We start from the raw sequence: 19,198 nt of genomic DNA on the forward strand, positions 1-19,198 counted from the left end.
TATGGTACTGAGATCTGTAAAAAAAGTTTAAGGTTCCAATCCTGTTGCTCTTGTCGAAATAACGATAATTCGGCGGCTTAGACTTGAGGGGTCGTAATTCGATCGACTTGACAATTTGGCGGATTGCATTTTGATAGTCAAACTTTCGTAATTACGAAAAGTAATTCATTCTTCTGCGCTGTGCATTGCTTTGACTGTTATGTCTGACAAGTCATCGCCAGTAGCACCTCAAGCTCTACACTTGCTTTAGTCAGAGGGTTTCCAGGGCACCAATATGGACAATCATAATCTCCCTACAGTTGCAAATGCCCTCCGGGGGTACTTAAAAAAGTTTTAACGGGGAGGCTCCGCTTAGAGGTCGAACCCCTTTCCCTCGGCTTTTATATAAGATACCATTTTTAACAGAAAAGCTAAAGGTTACCGTCGTGTATACCATGTATACCTTTTATCGACAATTGGTTTCCCTTTCACATACCTAGTTTACAACTTTGCATCTCTTTTAACTGCTGTAAATCCACCGTCTTTAAAATAGGAACAATCGGCTGTCGTAGTAATTTTTTTTCTGAGGGGAGGCACAGGCTACAAGAAACCTTGTCGCCGACTATTCCGTGACATATAATCCGAGAAAATCTGTTATGAAAGCAAATCTGTAGACAACCATATAGAGAGTTATTTCTTGTCGGGAACCCGTTCACGAGTATCTACGACTATAGAGAATTATTGTACGGCTTGAAAACGATAAGTTCAGCGTAACAGACAGCGAACAGCTTTAGGAAAAAAACAACCCACTATAAATACCACGTAATACCATCAAGATACACGATGATCATGATAGACGATAATCTATTGTTTATGGTCGACGAAAAAACACATTGTGCCACAAGATAAAAATAATTTATACGTTTCAAGATTCTTTCCTTTTAATTTGTTATGTCTCTTCAACCCATTAAAAAAAGAATTCGTTCGTTTGCAATTTGCGACCTTGAAAAGTTGAAAGATTACTCGGATTTTTTTCCCATCGGTACCGTACTTTTACGTCCAAAAAAGAAAAAAAATGCAACAGATCTCTTTCTTTTACCGTAATATGAGTCTTGGTCAAAGCGCTGATGACACGAACTCTATACTGGCCAACTTTCTCTGCGTCAAATGTGTGAGATTTTGTCAGGACCGGAATTTCCGGAAACGTCCCAGCGACTTCTGAAAATTTCCGACGACTTTCCGAAGACTTCCGAACGTTGCCGGAAATGTCCGCAGATTTGCCTTAGACCGTTGAGCACTTAAAAGACGACATATTTAGCCTGCTTTGATGTCGTTAGAACACAAAAAGCGACACAAAGACGTCCTTTAGCGCCTTTTTCGATTGAATTTTCGTTATTTATCATTTGTAAAAGAACAATTTGTCCGGATTTGTGAGTCAGGCGTGAAAAATTGTCCTTGATGCGTGAGATCAATGTCTTTAGTCTGCAGGCGTGAGACTCACGCATAATGCGTGAGAGTTGGCAGGTCTAGAACTCAAATTAATTTTTAAAAGTAGGTTGAGTTTGATCGTTGGGGTGAACGTAGTCCTGAATAGGACTGTTGTTTTTTTGACTCTGAAGATGACTACCCACAGGTTGTCGAAACGTCAGTCACTGTCAACAACAATAGTCCTATTCAGAACTACGTTCACCTGGACGATCAAACTCAAAACTCAACCTACTTTTGAAATGACTCCTGGGTTCAAACCTTTCACAAATTAATTTTTGTTCAAATGATTGATTTCGAAGCTCAAAATTGCAAGGTTTAGCAGCAGAACAATTTTTAACATGAGTCTTCTTTATCCTAATCCGAAATTTACTTTAGTTGAACAAAGAGACCAGTCGCTTGATTTTTGAAAACAAACTAATGCTATGCTATCTCAACGAATGCCAAGCGTTTTTATGTTAAATAGAGTACTAAAGTGATGACGTCATAAAAATGAAATTTCCTAAATTATGGGATTTGTCAGGATATTCTGAAAGAACAGTGTCCAAGAGGCCTACTTGCCAAAAATGAGCATTTCGCGGTAAATTGTCTCTGAGATCGTAGCCCAGTTATACTCAGAAAACTCCATACAAACCCTTCTAATTTTTTTTTGGGTCGACCCAAAAAAAATTTAGAAGGGTTTGTATGGAGTTTTGTAAGCATAACTGGGCTACGATCTCAGAGACAATTTGCCCCCAAATGCCCATTTTTGGCAAGTAGGCCTCTTGGACATTGTTCTTTCAGAATATCCTAACAACTCCCATAATTTCAGAAATTTCATTTTTATGACGTCACACTTTAGTACTCTATTACGGTTATATTTATAAAGCAATTGAGCAGTAAACCGGCATTCAGAGAAGATAAGTAAACTGCGCACTGTACACTAATTATGTGCTCTGGGAAAATCACAGCTGTACAGAGGTTTTAATAGGCAGATACCCTGTCTCCTTCGTAGAGGCCTCTTTGTGTTGTGGAAAGGCTGCGGAGAAAGAAAAAGAGAGCTTGCGGGGGCACGATGGGAAGGGGGAAGAGCCTCTTCCCATCGTCCCCCGCGCGCTTTCTATTTTTTTGATTATTGCTATTTTTATAGGGATACTCAGCGGGAACATCTGCGGGGAAGAGAGGGCAGATACCTAAGATTGGATAAGATGGCAGCGTTTATGGAAAAGAATTATTGCTTTTACTGTGAGAAGTGATATATCTTACAAAAAGGAATTGGAATACACTGAACTGAATATACACTGAATATAGCTAGTATCGTGTAAAGGTCTATACTTACACATATTTCCCCCCTGATAAATATAGCATGTAAACTGTACCGAGCCCACTACAAAGAAGCTATAGGAACGAGCAAATAACCCATCTATAGTGGTACAATTTTAATTCTTCCAAAAGAGATCGTTCTTCAAAGAGATCTGACAACTTGATAGGAAACGAAAGCAGTTGAAAACTATATATGCGAAGTTTTTCTAATAGGGCACTATTCGCCGAGATTGAAAAGAATAATTGTGCTAGTATATACACATTCAAAAACATATAAAATGTCGGCAAGTCCAGAGCAACAAACCAATGAGTGGTGCCGGATCTCCCAGTCGTAGACCTGGATTAGTACAATTAAACTTGTAGAAAAACATGAAACGGCAAACTGATCCTTACACATGGCGATGAAGAAGTAAACAAAAGAATAACACAAAAAATCTATATTCTTTTTTTCTTTCGTTTACTTCTTCATCGCCTTGCCGTAAGGTTCAGTTTGCCGTTTCATATTTTCATACACATTCATCAAGCAAAAAAACTAAATCATCTAAAGTAAATGGAAAACGCTGTTTTGAATCCTTCAAAGTCTTTTCTTGCCAGAAAAAAGAAAAACAGAAAAAAGAAAAAAAAACCCTAGGATTTTGTCGAATTTCTGAAGATCGTTTTCTAAAAAAATTGAAAAGACACCGAGCTCAAGCATTATCCACTCGCTAGGAGGTGAATATTGTTGAATAGTCAACCAATCAGCAAGATCAAACAGCAAGATCACTGAGTGTGCATATACTTATTGTTATATATTGTTCCAGGTTCTTTTCATCCAAGCCCCACGTCGGTGGCTCGCAAAGACAGAAAGAGTTGGCCGACCACATCGCATCAAAATGGCGTCAATACGGCTTCGACGAGGTAGAAATGCCAGAATACCAAGTGCTTTTGTCATTGCCACAGGAAGACCAGCCAAACACGGTTGAAGTGGTTACCAATGGACTAGTCGACTACACAATAACTGGACGGATTGAAGTAAGCTTTCGATTTTATCATTTGTACTAAGTCTGAGAGAAGAGCTGACATTTCGCTACGCCATCACTGCTTTCCTCGTAAAATGACCTCTGGGGAACGACCGCAGAAATTCCAGTCTGATGACGTGTCACTTCTCAGCTCTGAGTAGTGCTTAGTACTTCTGATTGGATGAAACAAACTTTTAAGCAATTTTGAAGCGCTTCTCAGATCTGGGTAGTGAAGCATCATCAGTACGAAATTTCTGCGCTTGCTTCTCAAACGTCATTTCTTGGGGAAATTAGCAGTGGCTCTCCTCTTAGGCTAAAGTGCGTGTAATGGTAAATGATAGAGCGGTTTTCATTTGAGTGTCGAAAAGTAATTGGTTTTGCACTTTCTACACGATGCGATTGGCTTAAAAGATTCGCGCCACCTTTTCATCCAATCAGAAGTAAAACCAAAGCCAATTGTGACGCGCTCGCATGCATTTTCCCGCGCTTTGCGTCAGCCACATGTAATTACTTCGAGTTTTGATTGGTTCAATGTATTGTCTGTGTCCTATGTGATTGGCCAGAGTAATTACTTTGGTTTTGGTTTTACGACACTCAAACGAAAACCACTCTATTATTATTCATTCCGTACATTTCTCCGATTCTAACTGGCTCAAATGCCTCGGCAAATTCCTCGTAATCTGCTAGCGTGGACCAAATTTTGAACACTTTTGCGATATTTGGAAAAGACGTCAATAGAAACAGAAATGGACGGCAACCGAGAAACCTTAGCTTGGTGACGAGGTTGCGTTGTTGTGGTAGAGCAAGACAAAATGGCCGAACATTTCACACGTTTCGAACTACTGCCTAAAAACACAGCAAGAACCAGGGGTGTAGCCAGCTTTTCGACTAGTTGTAGGCCTGGCAGACTTTCATTTACACGTATCCTTCAAATTTGCACGTATGACTAGTAGGCACTGACCTCACCAAGACTCTTAAGTTTTTTAGCTCACCCCAACAACGCATAATTTTTTGTTGCAAGCGGTAGAGCCGGATCAAACCCAAAATTTGTAGGCCCGGACCTTTAGGTCTATGGGCTGGCTACGCCCCTGAGAACAGAAAGAATACAAGTCGACGGACGACATCTGCTATATGAAGAAAATCTCGGCTGCTAGTCTAAATTGAACTTGCCAAGCTACAGGGGAAAGAAACAGGAAGTTTCCTTGCTTACTAGTGTTACGCCGCAAAATGTAATAATCGCCGCAAAATGTAATAAGAATCGCCGCAAAATGTAATACTAACGCAAAGTGTAACAACATTGACGCAAAATGTAATACAATTTTCAACGCAAAATGTAATAATCTTTCAACACAAATTGTTATAACTTTTCTAACGCATAATGTAATAACGCAAAATGTAATAATTTCCTAATGACGACGTGCATGCTATTTCAAAATCGGTATTGTGGCTCAGTAATCAGTAGCTGATCCAGATCTTCATTTGAATTATTATTATTATTATTGATATTAATAATAGTAATAATATTTCTTCTTCTTCTTCTTTTTATTATTATTATTATCATTATTAATGAAATAACGGTTGAAACGTCGTGTTACTTCCGTGCTGAGCTAGTCTCCCTCGCAGCCGTGTTTTGTCTCGTCACGCAACACTCTTCCCCAACAAAGGAGGAGGAGCGTTGCGTGACGAGACAAAAATGGCTGCAAGAGCTTGCTGTACTGTACCACAACTGTAGCAACTGAGAGACTTGGCTTAATTTCTGATGTTGAATGAATTCAGTCAAATAAAATAGCTGTCGTCGAAAACAAGTAATAGAATCAACTTTCAAAGCATAATTCAAATGAATTTAAAATATAGGATATCTGTCACACTTTTTTTCATGAGAACCAGACAACTTTGGCTGTAGCTTACTTTTCCTAAGTTCTCACTTAATGGGGGGCTGAATTGTTCTAAATGCTGTTTTTAAGGTCGAAGTTTCTTTTATGTTGAAGTTTCCAAGCTTTGCAAAGTCAAATCAGTTTGCCTTGTAAGGCAGTTGCCGTTTGCCTAGAACAATTGATTGGAGTAGAGCTAAGCTGATGCACAAAAATATTGAGTTTGCCTGGCAAGGCAGTTGTGATTAGAAGACAGGCTATCCTTTTTTTTTCTCCGTTTAGCGTCGTCCGACCGACCAAATTTTTGGCATTTTCAAAAAAAAGAGTAACGACGTAGTTAAACCATTTTTCACTCGAAATAATTATGTTAATCTGAAAAATGAGCATAGGATAGTGTAGAGAAAAACAGGAACAAAGACATGAAAATTTTTGACAGTATATTGTGCATTTTGTTAATCCAAATATGTGAATGTTGACTTTTAACGTCGTCCTGGGCTACCAGGGCCTTGTATTCCGAGACTTCTTGTGATTTTGTTTTTTAGTTTTTTTTTTCAATCCGACCGACCGACTCAATATCAGGAAACGCATTCGACGCTAAACGAAACCTTGAATTTGTTCAGTAACGCAATCGCCATTGGCTTAGAGTTGACGGCACCAAATCTTGAACTGGGAGATCCATAAAAAGTGCGCAATTTCGTCTTTTTAGGGCAGACCATTTTTGACCACTTGAGGGGGGGGGGGGGGGGGGGAGGTATGGGTAATTTGGTTTGGGTTAGAATTTTTGGACAATTATAGGAAACTGTCCACATACCCCTCCCCTAAGCCAACATTAACACTTATTTCTCACTTAGGGGAAAATGTTGGCTTAGGGGAGGGCTAGGTGGGCAGTTTCGTATAATCCGATTCTTTTTGGTCAAACCTCTGGTTATAGAATTTTTTCCCTTTCATACAATGGTGTAAGATTTTTTTTTATTACATTACACATTACAGATAACACGCCATGAAAGATATATTTCTTTCCATGGGAGGAATTTTTTACGCCAGATATTTCCCTGCAATAATGAACAGGATTATATTTCTGCCGTACGAAAGCCTTGAGTTGCATGGTTTAATGTATTTTATAATCGATTCCTAAATGTCAGCGAAAAAATAAAACGGTTATTGTTGTGTTGCTTACTTTAAAGATAATAAATGGTGTTTTGGTTCCGTATGTACATAAATAACGTTAAATTAGCCCTACCCTTGCACCCTGAATTAATGTTCAACGAAAATTTCATAGCTACTCATGTGGCTTCGTTTATGACATACAAATTGTATAGTACGTGTTATTTGTTTGAGTAGTCAGGGAAATACTCACACCAGTAGTCACCCATTTCATCTCTAGAAACATTTCCCGAATTTTCAATCTAACTATTCTCTCTTTTGTAGCTTTAGACATCTAACAGAAAATGTGCAATAATTCAAGAGAAGTTAGAGCTACATAATATATTACTTCTGTATTTGGACCTGTATTACGTTCAAATCAGCGGAAACAAACGTCCGATTAGGTTTCCTAAAGATGATTACATCTCCTCGCTTCGACTGTTTCATTGTGATATTAGAAATTATAATAATAATAATAATATTAACATTAATATCAATAACAATAATACCTTACAATTTAATTGAAGATCTGGATTCGCTACCGATGACTGAGCAAAAATACCGATTTTGAAATAGCATGCACGTCGTTATTCGGTAATTATTACATTTTGCGTTATTACATTATGCGTTAGAAAAGTTATTACAATTTGCGTTGAAAGATTATTATATTCTGCGTTGAAAATTTTATTACGTTTTGCGTCAATGTTATTACATTTTGCGTTAGTATTACATTTTGCGGCGATTCTTATTACATTTTGCGTTAATATTACATTTTGCGGCGATTCTGATTACATTTTGCGTTAATATTACATTTTGCGGCGTAACAACTAGCAATCGATGTTGAAACATCGATCGGGATAAGACCCTTTTACCTTGTTTTAAACTAGCAATCTTTTTGAATAAAAAATAAAACGATCATTGGATTCGGCATTCGTATGATCTGGAAAAGTATGGACATCTCGGAGGATATTATCCGCCGGGGCACTTCGGCCTTGGCGAATAATACCGTTTTCGATCTCTATAATTCCTCATATCATACTCAGTATTATCCAATAATTGCTAATACGGTTTTTTCTTACTTTTACACATATTTTATTCAATGTTCTAATAAATTGCTCCTAAAATTGTTTCTTCAAACAATGTTTTTTTTTGTCTTTTCAAACAATGAATGACTGTTGTGACCTTTGTAGATCCTGATTTTATGGTTTTAAGATTTTCATATATTTTAATATATGCATTGTTACGTATTATTATGTATTTTTAGATTAGTGTGACCAATAAATATTTTCTTAATCATTATTATGTATTTTAGATTAGTGTTCTCAATTAGCTGTCTTATATTTTGTACAGCTAAATACATTTTACACCTTAAATAAAGTTCTTATGCTACGTTATGTTGTTATGTTGTGTGATATTATGTTTTATTATATGGAGGAGAGTGTTTTACTGGGAACTAAACCACTCGTAGATTCCATACGCCACTTCATCCGGGACCCGAGTGGCGTATTTTCCGTATGTCACCTTTGTGGGTGTCGTATCGTTCAATGATGTCACGATTCCCGCCTTTTGCTTTTGTTGAATTTGGTTTCTCCATATAATAAAAAGAACATTACACGTTGGCTCGAAGATATGAATTTTATGTTCTCGTGGCAAGAACAATATCTCACTCGTTCGCTTCGCTCACTCGTGAGATATTGTTCTTGCCACTCGAACATAAAATTCATATCTTCTCGCCACCGTGTAATATCCTCTATATATTATGTTCAATCAGGTGGTCAATTCACAGGGCGCATCAAAAAGCTCGTTTCCATACTTTCCCTTCATTGCATACGCTCCTTCAGGAGTGGCTGAGGGAGAACTAGTGTTCTGCAATCAAGGAAGTGAATATGATTTTCAGACGCTAGACAGAATGAAGATATCTGTCAAGAACAGGATCGTGCTAATCAGAGGATACTCTACCTCGGTGAGTAAATTTAGGTAGTGATACTTTATATTTTCGCGGTGTCAGTTTTAAGAGGATTACGGACGAGGAGAACGTAAGAGAAATCTAATGCTAGCCTGTGTACGGCTGCCCTCTCCCCTCAATTTTTGTCTGAGGGGTGGGGGGTGCGGCTGTACAGTGGTACCTCGAAATATCGAAGGGCCAAGGGACTGGAGAAAATTGGTTCGCTGTAACGACTTTTCGTAAATATAACGAGGTTTTTTTTCACATCTTTTTACTACTACTGAGATAAAGAAAATCGTTCGTTGTACCGAGGACTTCGTTATCTAGAGGTTCATTATACCGTGGTTCCACTGTGCAAAGGTAAAGAAATGCTAAAATGAGGGTCGTCTGGCCAGAGTCGCACATTTCCAACCATTAAGCCAATCAAAATTTCCACTTTCAGAATATCGGGCTGAAGATGGTAACAAAGACCAAGAAAGAATGGTATCTGAGCCATCTCGGAAAAAAGTTACAACTGCCCTCATTTAATAGCAGCTATCGTGTATGCTGGTGCATTCTCAGAGGCGCGTCAATTTAAGATCATAGGTCATTTACAACGGATGGTACATGAAACACATGGGTTTTACAGCAAATCATTAAAATAACGAAAATATGACACTTAAAAAAGGCGTCCTGCTGCTAACATTACTCATATAAACGCACATTTTATCACATCATCTGAGGAAAAGAGTGGAACAATGCTATTGATAGGCCTTAAAACTTGTCAGTTTTGTTGTAAATAGAAAGCGATCAAGTCTTTTTCAAAGGTCATTATCAAACCATGCATGACAACACCGTCTCGTACTTTAGCAATATTGGCTTATTACTGAGCTAACATTGGTTATTCACAAATTATCTTTAAATCGTCTTTAATACTTATTCTTGTTTCTCGTCCTGTCATTTCCATCTGAACGGTTGTGTATCAGGAAGTGTCTTGGAAAATGAGGCCACTAGGCCGATTTAGAAATAGGGTACGAGAATGTTTGGTCACTGTTACATGTATAAAAACAATTCAGGAATAACCATCGAGGTTTTCCTATAAACCTTCCATTTCTGTTTTCCGTTTCCTACATATATATGTATATATATATATATATATATATATATATATATATATATATATTTTTATTTGATTTTTATATGATTTTAATTATTTTAACAATATTGTAAATTTTAACGCGTAAGCCACTTCCACATTTACCATAATGCACCTTTTTTGTCCTCCAAAATTTTGCATAGGCATTGTTTTCAGTTTCTCTTGGGACGGCTGTAAATACCCAGGAGAAAAGGTTATGGTTATGCAAAATTTGGGCGGCAAATAAGGTGCATTATGGGAAATGTGGAATTGATGTTTAGGTCAATTTAAAATGTTTAAACCTTCCATTACTCTTAATTTATTTTTTAAATTTATTTTCTTAAAGGGAACCTCCACTCTTACTACAGAATAAGTTTAAATCGAATAAAATTATGTTGATAAACAAATTTGTTCGAAATTTGTCTTAAAAAAAGTGTTTATATCAGGAAAAGTGAATTTTAAAATCGCTTATTTTCACTTTCAAATATCGTGGGCGCCGCCATCTTGAATAATTGTGACGTGTTACGGTTGCTCTATTGTTCTGACACAAAGAGCTTTTGTTTAATAACAATAGGGCAACCATTACACGTCACAACTATTCAAGATGGCGACGCCCGCAAAATTTGAAAACAAAAATAGGCGAATCTAAAAGTTATTTCTTTCGGATACAAACGCTTTCTTTAAAAATATTTTAGATTGACTCGACTCATCCTTGGAGACCCAGGGGCGGTCAATCGGGCCGGGAGAAATAGCGCGACAAAAGTTTTCAAGTACAGGCGGAAAAGCCCCTGGGTACCGACTCTCACCGGACCATTTCCAAACGGTCAAGCGAATGCTGGCTCCTGATTGGGCACAAAAAATGCTTTGTATTATTGTGCCCAATCGGCGAACAGCATCCCCTGAGTTCTTTTCCTGAGTTCGTACACGACGGCTATTATTTCGCCACAGTTGCCCGGTTCGTTCACCAAGCTTTCCTATGACCAGAAAGAAAGGAACTACCGATGAGTCGAAAAACGTTTCGGATCTATCAGCAGGAGCCGATTTGCACTGAGAAAATTCTGTTTCTGACGGATCAAAATGTATCGTAAATATTAGGAAGTTCAAGATGAAGCGGCGACGAGAAAGTAAAAAAAGCAATAGCTTGACAAGGCAACACAACAACTTTGCACATGTATCACCCTTTTTGCATATATTTCTTTGCCGTCACTGCACGACTACCACGTGAAAATGCCTAATTTCACACGTTTTGTGAAGGACGTAAACAAGCAATGACAAAATTTTCTTTCTCTTTATGAACTTGGATATGGTTGATAGAAATTTAATTCCAGAAGATTTCGCTTGCATTTGACAAAGTAAGTGAGTTGGAATAGTCTAATCACGATAGAGACTGAAAAAATGTGAGTTCACTCTTCATGCGACGTTTTCGTGGTTGTTAGCTGTCGCGGCATATATTTAAGAAGGCGTGATCGATGCAAGCGTAAATACCTGTTGTAAGCTCGTCAAGCTTGTACTTTTGGAAAAGCGTCTTTAGTTTTCGTATGGAAAGTGGTTGTCTTTTCACTAGGCTGTTAAGTAAGACTTAAGAGCTGCTAAGTTTTACTTAACCAAAATTGCGCGTGCGAAGGCCTAAGAAAAATCTCAAGTAACTTTGCTTTGCATCTCATTAAAAACCGACTTAGCAAACTTGCGGTTTCCAAGCTTTCAGAAAGGCGAAGCATGTCAATCAATCTTAATTACGTTGCGTGGGAAAAACTGAAGTAAAAAGGATAGGTTGTGTGTGAAGCTTTCTTTTACTTGAAGAATTTAAAATTTAGTTGTCTTGAAATATTTGTTAGCTTATTTAGGCTCTAGTGTAAAGACTACCAGTATTTTGAAATGCAGCGTTTATATCAAACCGAAAGATTCCTGATTGCGTGCATTTCTTTGGTGCATGAGCGCGAGCCAGACAAGCCGTAATTGAGTCAACAGCTGTTGTGTACGAACTCAGGAAAAGAACTCAGGGGATGCTGTTCGCCGATTGGGCACAATAATACAAAGCATTTTTTGTGCCCAATCAGGAGCCAGCATTCGCTTGACCGTTTGGAAATGGTCCGGTGAGAGTCGGTACCCAGGGGCTTTTCCATCTGTACTTGAAAACTTTTGTCGCGCTATTTCTCCCGGCCCGACTGACCGCCCCTGGGTCTCCGAGGATGGACTCGACTGTAACAGTTATTTCCTGTGATTTTTTTTTGTTGAAGTGGAGGTTCCCTTTAAAAGTAATTGTTGTTGTAAAGCGCCATTGGACAGCAATGGAAATGGCGCTATAGAGGTAAATGTTATTATTATTATTATTATTATTATTATTATTAAAATTATTATTATTAAATTCAGTATAATGCTAAACAAACCATGGTTCTTTTTCTATCGTTTATAATTATCAGGTGACCGCCGCCGAACGTCGAGGAGCTATTGGGGCCCTTTTGTACGTGGATCCTGCGTTGGTTGCCCCTGAAGGACACGAGAGCCAGGAAACTTATCCCAACAAAGCGTGGATGTCGAAAGACGCAGTTTTTTCTAAGGCCCTGTATGCTCGTTTTGGAGACCCACTAACACCTTATTTTCCATCGATTCCAGGGATGTATAGAAGGCCTAAAAATCAATCTGGTTTTCCAACTATTCCTGTTCAACCAATCTCGTATGAAGACGCCTTGAACCTGTTAAGTCGTCTTAAGGGTGAGTTTTTGACCATATTTTTCTGTCATTTAGTATTTCTTGTAAACCAAACAAACGTGTATTAATTCATACCAGCTAAAGTTAGCACGAAAAGCAATAAATTTTTTATGTCAGCCTTAGGACAGCTAGACAAAGCAGAGGACGTATAACCTAACTTGCATAGTTTTGTGTAAATTTCATAAATGGCTTTAATATGCTTAGATTAAAGGGATTTTTATAACATATTATGCATGCTATACCAAGAATAGGCTCAAATTAGGCTACATCCACCAATGACAAACACCTTATTTATTTTTAAGAACCTGAGTAGCCTAATTTTCCAGTTAGCACCATTTTTATAAGAACCTTCTTAGCCAAGCTTAGAAAAACTTGGAGTCTTATACAGGGGTTTTTGCTGTAGTAGTGGTAGGAGTAGCAGTAGCACTGAGTAGTAGAAGTAGTAGTAGTAGTACGTAGCAGTAGCAGTAGTAGCGGTGGCAGTTTCAGCCGTAGCAGTAGCAGTAGCAGTAGCAGCAGCAGCAGCAACAGTAGTAGCAGTAGCAGCAGCTGTAGTAGTGGCAGTAGTAACAGCACGCAGCAGTAGCAGTAGCAATATCAGTAGTAGTGGCAGCAGCAGTCAGCAGCAGAAGCAGCACCAGCAGTAGGAGCCGTAGCTGTAGCAGTGGCAGCAGCAACAGCAGTAGGAGCCGTAGCAGTAGCAGTAGCAGCAGCAGCAGTAGCAGTAGAGGTAGCCGTAGCAACAGCAGCATCAGCAGAAGAAGCATAGCCGTAGGAATGACTGTAGCAGTAGTAGTAGTCGAAGTCGTAGACATAGGGTGTCTGAAAAGTTGATTGACGAAGTAAAATTCGATTGTTTTATGTTGCGAGCAAATTAATCATTGAACTCGGTTTCGGCATGATAGCGAGAATTATTAAAATGAAACAAACCTCAGGTTTGAAAGTTCTCATTAAAAACGTCATCTGTTAATTGTTATTTAGTATCGATTCCTTATGATTACCCTAGGACATGAGGTACCGCCCAGCTGGCGTGGAGATCTCAAGGTCACCTACAGGTTCGGCCCTGGTTTTACCAACGCCAACACTATTGTCCGACTACGCGTTAATAACAAACTTATTGTTAAATCGATAATCAACGTTATCGGGACCATCAATGGTCGTGAAGAACCCGACCGCTATGTTCTGGTCGGGAATCATCGCGACGCGGAGTTTTTCGGGGCGGTTGATCCGTCCAGTGGATCTGCAGTTCTTATGGAAATGTCACGAATCCTCGGAAAACTAAAAAATCAAGGCTGGCGACCACGAAGAACGGTCAAACTGTGCAGCTGGGGTGCAGAAGAATTTGGTTTGATAGGGTCGGTAGAATGGGTGCAGGAGAACGCGAAGCTGCTATCCAACCGCGCTGTTGTTTATTTAAATACTGACGTGGCAGTCGGGGGGGACTATGTTGTGGTTGCACAGACCTGTCCAGTGATGGAGAAAGCGGTTTTTTGCAGGGCCAAAAAGGTTACAGATCCCAACAAGAAGAGTGTATATGACACCATGGTCAGTAGGATGCCTTCATCCGATGATCACCCTGATGAACCTGCTCCGGTACCGTTCTTGTACTTCAGTGATTACTTATCATTTTACATGATGCTTGGAATTCCTTCTGTCGACTTTAGTTATTTTGATGGTTTTAAGGACAGGTACAGGCTCTACCCTGTTTATCATACTCAAGAAGATAGTTTTCTGTGGATGACAACCTTCGCCGACCCAAAATTCGAGTACCACGCTACCATGACCAAGCTTGTGGGAGGCATGCTCTTGGATTTTAGCGAAGCATATGTTTTACCTTTAGATGTGGTGCGTTTTTCCAGGGCCTTAAACAGGACATTTGAATATCTAGAGAAAACGTCAGACTTCGGGAACATTTCGACATATTTTGTCCGCAGAGCTATCGACGAATTTGTTAACGCGAGCGAAGTTTTTCAAGATTCTAAAGACAAACTAACAGGAAAGGAAAGCGCATTGATTTTGAGGGCAGTTAATGATCAGCTTGTCCAGGTGGAGAAAGCATTCATCTCGCCTTTGTTGAAATCAGGTGATCCAATATACAGACACATTTTTTCCAGAAACAGTATTTCAAGATCATTTCCTGGGGTGAGAAGAGCTCTGACGAATGCGAGGACCACAAGAGATTTTTCCGAAGTTCATCGACAGTTGTCTTTGGTTCAGGAAGCCATTTTGTCTGCAGCTGACATAATTAAACCAATAGTGTGTAAACAGTGATGTTACAACTTCTTAAGAAATAGTCTTTGGTGCCTTGAGCAGTGAGCTTCCACTGAAAAATGGGAAATTATTCTATGACACAGATGACTGTATGTACAAAATGGGGGGGGGGGGGGGGGGGGGGGTTCATTGCATCTGTTGAAACCCCTTCGCTAACTACATTGTTGAAGGCCCTTGCTTTGAATGTTTCTTAGTCGTGCAATATCAATTACACCTCTGCCCCCTCGGGACTAACTACAGTTGTCTGTATCCTTAAGTCTTAGATATAAGATCTCACTACTAACTTGCACACATAACTACTTTTAGTAAAATCCAACTAGTGGTCTATTATCAATGCTGCGTTCCGGTTGGTTGAGCTACTACTAGGCTATATGTTATAGCCCACTAGTAGCGAAAAGCGCGTGCTTTTTGGCGGCAAAAAAGGATTAAAGTCTAGCTATAACTAGCTAAACTTTTTTTATTCTTGATATTTTTGACCAACTAGTTGGATTTTACTAAAACGATTATTCCTCTGGCCCCTAAGGCTTCCGAGTCAATAGCCCATTCGGCCTTCGGCCTCATGGGCTATTGACTCAGAGCCCGTTCGGGCTCGAGGAATAATTGTTGAATATTACATGGTTCGACACATGAGCAATCTCTATCTTTGTCTGAGTACAAATTCTATTGCGTAGAGCAAGCAGAAACAAGGAAGGGTCAGCGTGTCGATCATGAGGTGGCGCTGCATTGCTGCCGTTGAAATCAGCTTGCACGTTAATGCGGTGGACTCGCTGAGTATATACTCGTAAATTAAAATACTCCTTAAGGACATTTCCTGATTAGTGCTTTTTTAAGAGTAGGCTGTACAAGGAGGCAGCGTGGCTGAGTGGTTTGAGCGCCGGACTTGCATTTCGGTGACCCCGATTTCAAGTCTTGTCCCGAACGCTTGCTGTACTTGTTCTCGGTTATCCCCAGTTTAAATCCTTGGCCATGCTTGTAAATAACTAGCTAGTCCCCCACCCCCTGGCCAGTTGGGATTATTAACCCTGTAAAGTTTAATGTAAATTATTTGTTGCAGCATTTGCTCGACCCCACCAGCATTAGAGGTATTAATACTATACCGAGGATAAATAAAGGATTATTATTATCATTACATATAGCCTTTATTAGAAATTGTTCCATAGTAGGCATGGTTGAATATTTATATGAAACTGCGCAGTATAAAATATTAGATGACTGATAACCTTAAACAAATCAGTCACTAAAAGGCCCGCATTGTAGGTGTGCTTTACGTAAGTTTCTTTTTTTTCAACAATGGCATACTTTTACAAGAAGCCAGATGATGGCGAGAGCAACTTAGAATAAACAACTCGATTAAATTGTCAGCATAGAAAACTTCAGCAGAATTGGCAAGTGTAATTTTGTAGCCAGCGCCACGGAAGAAACTGAACTCTTCGTCTGCGAAAAAGCGCCGAAATCCTTGTATTCTAAGCCCCCGCCTGTGTATCAGGATTTGTATGCGCCATGATTGGCCTGTTAAAAAGCCCATCTTCGATTTGCCAATCAAGATAAAATAAAACGCACTTCCGTTAATTCAGACGTTACTATAACCGCTAATTAACTCCAAATTGCTTGCAAATCCAAATCCATGCGACCAGAGCTATTTTTGAATGCAATACCGATTCCACATCCGGTAGGTGGATTGTGCAGCGGCTTAGCTCTTGATCCTGTTAATCCGGCCTGTTTTAAATTACAGTCGAACCTCCGGCCACAACGGCCACCTCGGGGACAGAAGGAAGTGGCCGTAGTGGAGAGGTGGCCTTTATGGGGAGGTATAGAGGTGTGATATGACAATTTTTTGGCGGAGTACAATATGTTTTTTGTGTTAAGTTCACGCTTACTGTATCCTATTACCAGGGTAATCCAATCATATATTAATGTATAGAGATAAAATACACCAAAAGCTTCAATAATGTTTTGAATGAAAATGTTAACGTAACAAAACGAGTGAGGTTCGCAACATTCGCTGAAAGTATAGTAGACAATTTTTGCCTAACTGCAGCAGTATAAATGAAACAAAATCAAAATACGATTGCCGCGATTGATCATAAACGTGCCATAAGGATCAATTCGTGACCATTCTTGACTTTTCATCTGTTGCCGAAAAAAAAGAAAACTGGCCGTTACCGAGAGGTTATTTATTGTCGCGATTGATCATAAAGGTGCCATAAGGATCAATTCGTGACCATTCTTGAATTTTCCATCTGTCTCTCCCCCCCCCCCCCCAAAAAAAAACTGGCCGTCGTCGAGAGGTTATTTATTGCCGCGATTGATCATAAACGTGCCATAAAGATCAATTCGTGACCATTCTTGACTTTTCCATCTGTCGCCGAAAAAAAAAAAAACTGGCCGTAGTCCAGAGGTTATTTTGGCCTTTGGGGACCTGCGTTAGCGGCCGTTGTAGAGAGGTGGTGGTTGTGGACAGGTGGCCGTTGTAGAGAGGTGGCCGTTGTAGAGAGGTGGCCGTTGTAGAGAGGTGGCCGTTGTGGAGAGGTGGCCGTTGTAGAGAGGTGGCTGTTAGTGGAGAGGTGGCAGTTGTAGAGAGGTGGCTGTTGTGGAGAGGTGGCCGTTGTGGAGAGGTGGCCGTTGTAGAGAGGTGGCCGTTAGAGGAGGTTCGACTGTACGTAACTGAAAGTCCTAAGGTAAAAAAACAGACCCCGGTTATTCTCTCTCGCCGGTTATAATTAACTTAAGGGATAAACATCTCATTAGTATCTCTCTGGCTATGGTGGAAACAAACAAACAATCAGCAACGAAGAATCTGTTTTTTATAAGAAAAAAAAGCGGGTTTCGTAAATTTGCACGGAAGACTGGATCTTCAAAAGGATTGTTGCCTAAAATTCAACAACTATGTGAGAGCAGCCGTGAGAGCTGTCGAAGGTCCATTTGTCACCACACCTTGTAAGCAATTGCACCAATCATCAGGAAAAACACTGAAAAAAATCTCAACTGAAAACACTATTATAGTAGAAGTCTCTATAAGCGAACTATGCCAAATCGTGCTGGCATTTTGGGAGGTCGTTCGCTTCAAGCTAGAACGTCTTTATTTAATTACAATTACAATAGATCTTAAAATATCTCCTTGGAGGTGCTTGGTTTTCATGTAATTTCAGATCTGTTTGTCATGAAAGAATGATGGGCCCTTTAAACAAATTCAATTGAAGGTTCTTGAAAAGATTACCCTTGAGCATTGCCTTTCCAACCGCAGGTCAACCCCGTGCATGCACGTAGTAAGTAATTTAGTTTTAAAGTAGACTCTTCACCTTTGGATCTCTGAGGACATCAAGGACCCATTAAAGGCTGTTCTTTAGTCGTTAATGGGCTACCGACTATGATTTGTAACACGAAATTCCATGGAATATAAGTGAAACTTCAAAATTCAAACTGTGAGCTTAATCCAATGTGTCCATTTTTCTCTCTGTTGTTCCTGTTGATCCACGGAAGCAACAGTTAAAAGACAAGATTCTGGAGGTAAAACAAACATTTCTTCGTTGGCATAAATATTTTCTAAAACAGACTGTTAAAAGTACCATTTAACGAATTAAGGACAAGTGTTAAACTTTTCCCGACTGGATAAATGCCACATAACATCTCCGCAAAAAGCATTGAGACTGAACCCACTGAGATAGTATCACGTAAGAAGACTGGCTCAGAGATCTTATTTGAACTGGGCACACGATATGATTTGGTTCACAGACGTAAACTAAGAGGCCACATTTTTTGTTCGTCTCCATGAATGACCCATGGGGTTAAAATCTCGTCTTCGCTCTAAATTCCTGTAATCAGTTGTAATTATACCAATGTCGTTCCATTCATCGACGAGAATCTGTCAGTAGAGCTCAGTATAGCTATTATGTTTAAGGAAAATGACACTCTTTTGTCTGGAATATTCGAAGTTTAAAAATTTATAATGTAAATCTTAGATGTGAACATGTAAATAAGAGATAAAGTATTCTTGAAAGGGTTTTATTGACACAAGCTTGTTTTTTCTGTTTTATTTTTAATTTGTTTCTCCCTGCTGGTACAAAAGAGGGCCTGTCAGTCAATCCCCCACTTGACATATTTGTCATTTTTTTAAGCCAGAATAACAAGAACCTATGCCAGTGGTTCTTACTCAGGGGGCAAACGACACATCTTTTCACAAAGCATATTTCAGACGCCATCGTGTTATGTTAAGTGATAAAAAGCTAATGCAAGGCTTCAGATTCTATCAGTAGGATCGTCTGTGTAAAGAAGAAGGACGATGGCCTAAGTACGAGGCGACTTAAACTGATCTTCAATCAATCACCAAAGCTCCTTAAAGTGTTTGATGACTGATTAATGGTGTGTTACAGGACCTCCCACA

General features: G+C 39.4%; 1 protein-coding gene across 1 annotated transcript in view; it reads left to right on the top strand.

The window, feature by feature from the left end:
• Positions 1 to 16,622, top strand: part of LOC140931091 (aminopeptidase NAALADL1-like) — a 17,305-nt gene extending 683 nt beyond the window's left edge. Inside the window, exons 2-5 of the mRNA XM_073380834.1 lie at positions 3,567 to 3,777; positions 8,550 to 8,741; positions 12,258 to 12,549; positions 13,553 to 16,622. Coding sequence (XP_073236935.1) covers positions 3,567 to 3,777; positions 8,550 to 8,741; positions 12,258 to 12,549; positions 13,553 to 14,817 — 1,960 coding nt within the window. The 3' untranslated portion in view covers positions 14,818 to 16,622. The remainder of the gene's footprint in view (positions 1 to 3,566; positions 3,778 to 8,549; positions 8,742 to 12,257; positions 12,550 to 13,552) is intronic.
• Positions 16,623 to 19,198: the final 2,576 nt, after the last annotated feature.

This window comes from Porites lutea, chromosome 3 (assembly GCF_958299795.1).
Source record: "Porites lutea chromosome 3, jaPorLute2.1, whole genome shotgun sequence".
Taxonomy (NCBI): Eukaryota; Metazoa; Cnidaria; class Anthozoa; order Scleractinia; family Poritidae; genus Porites; species Porites lutea.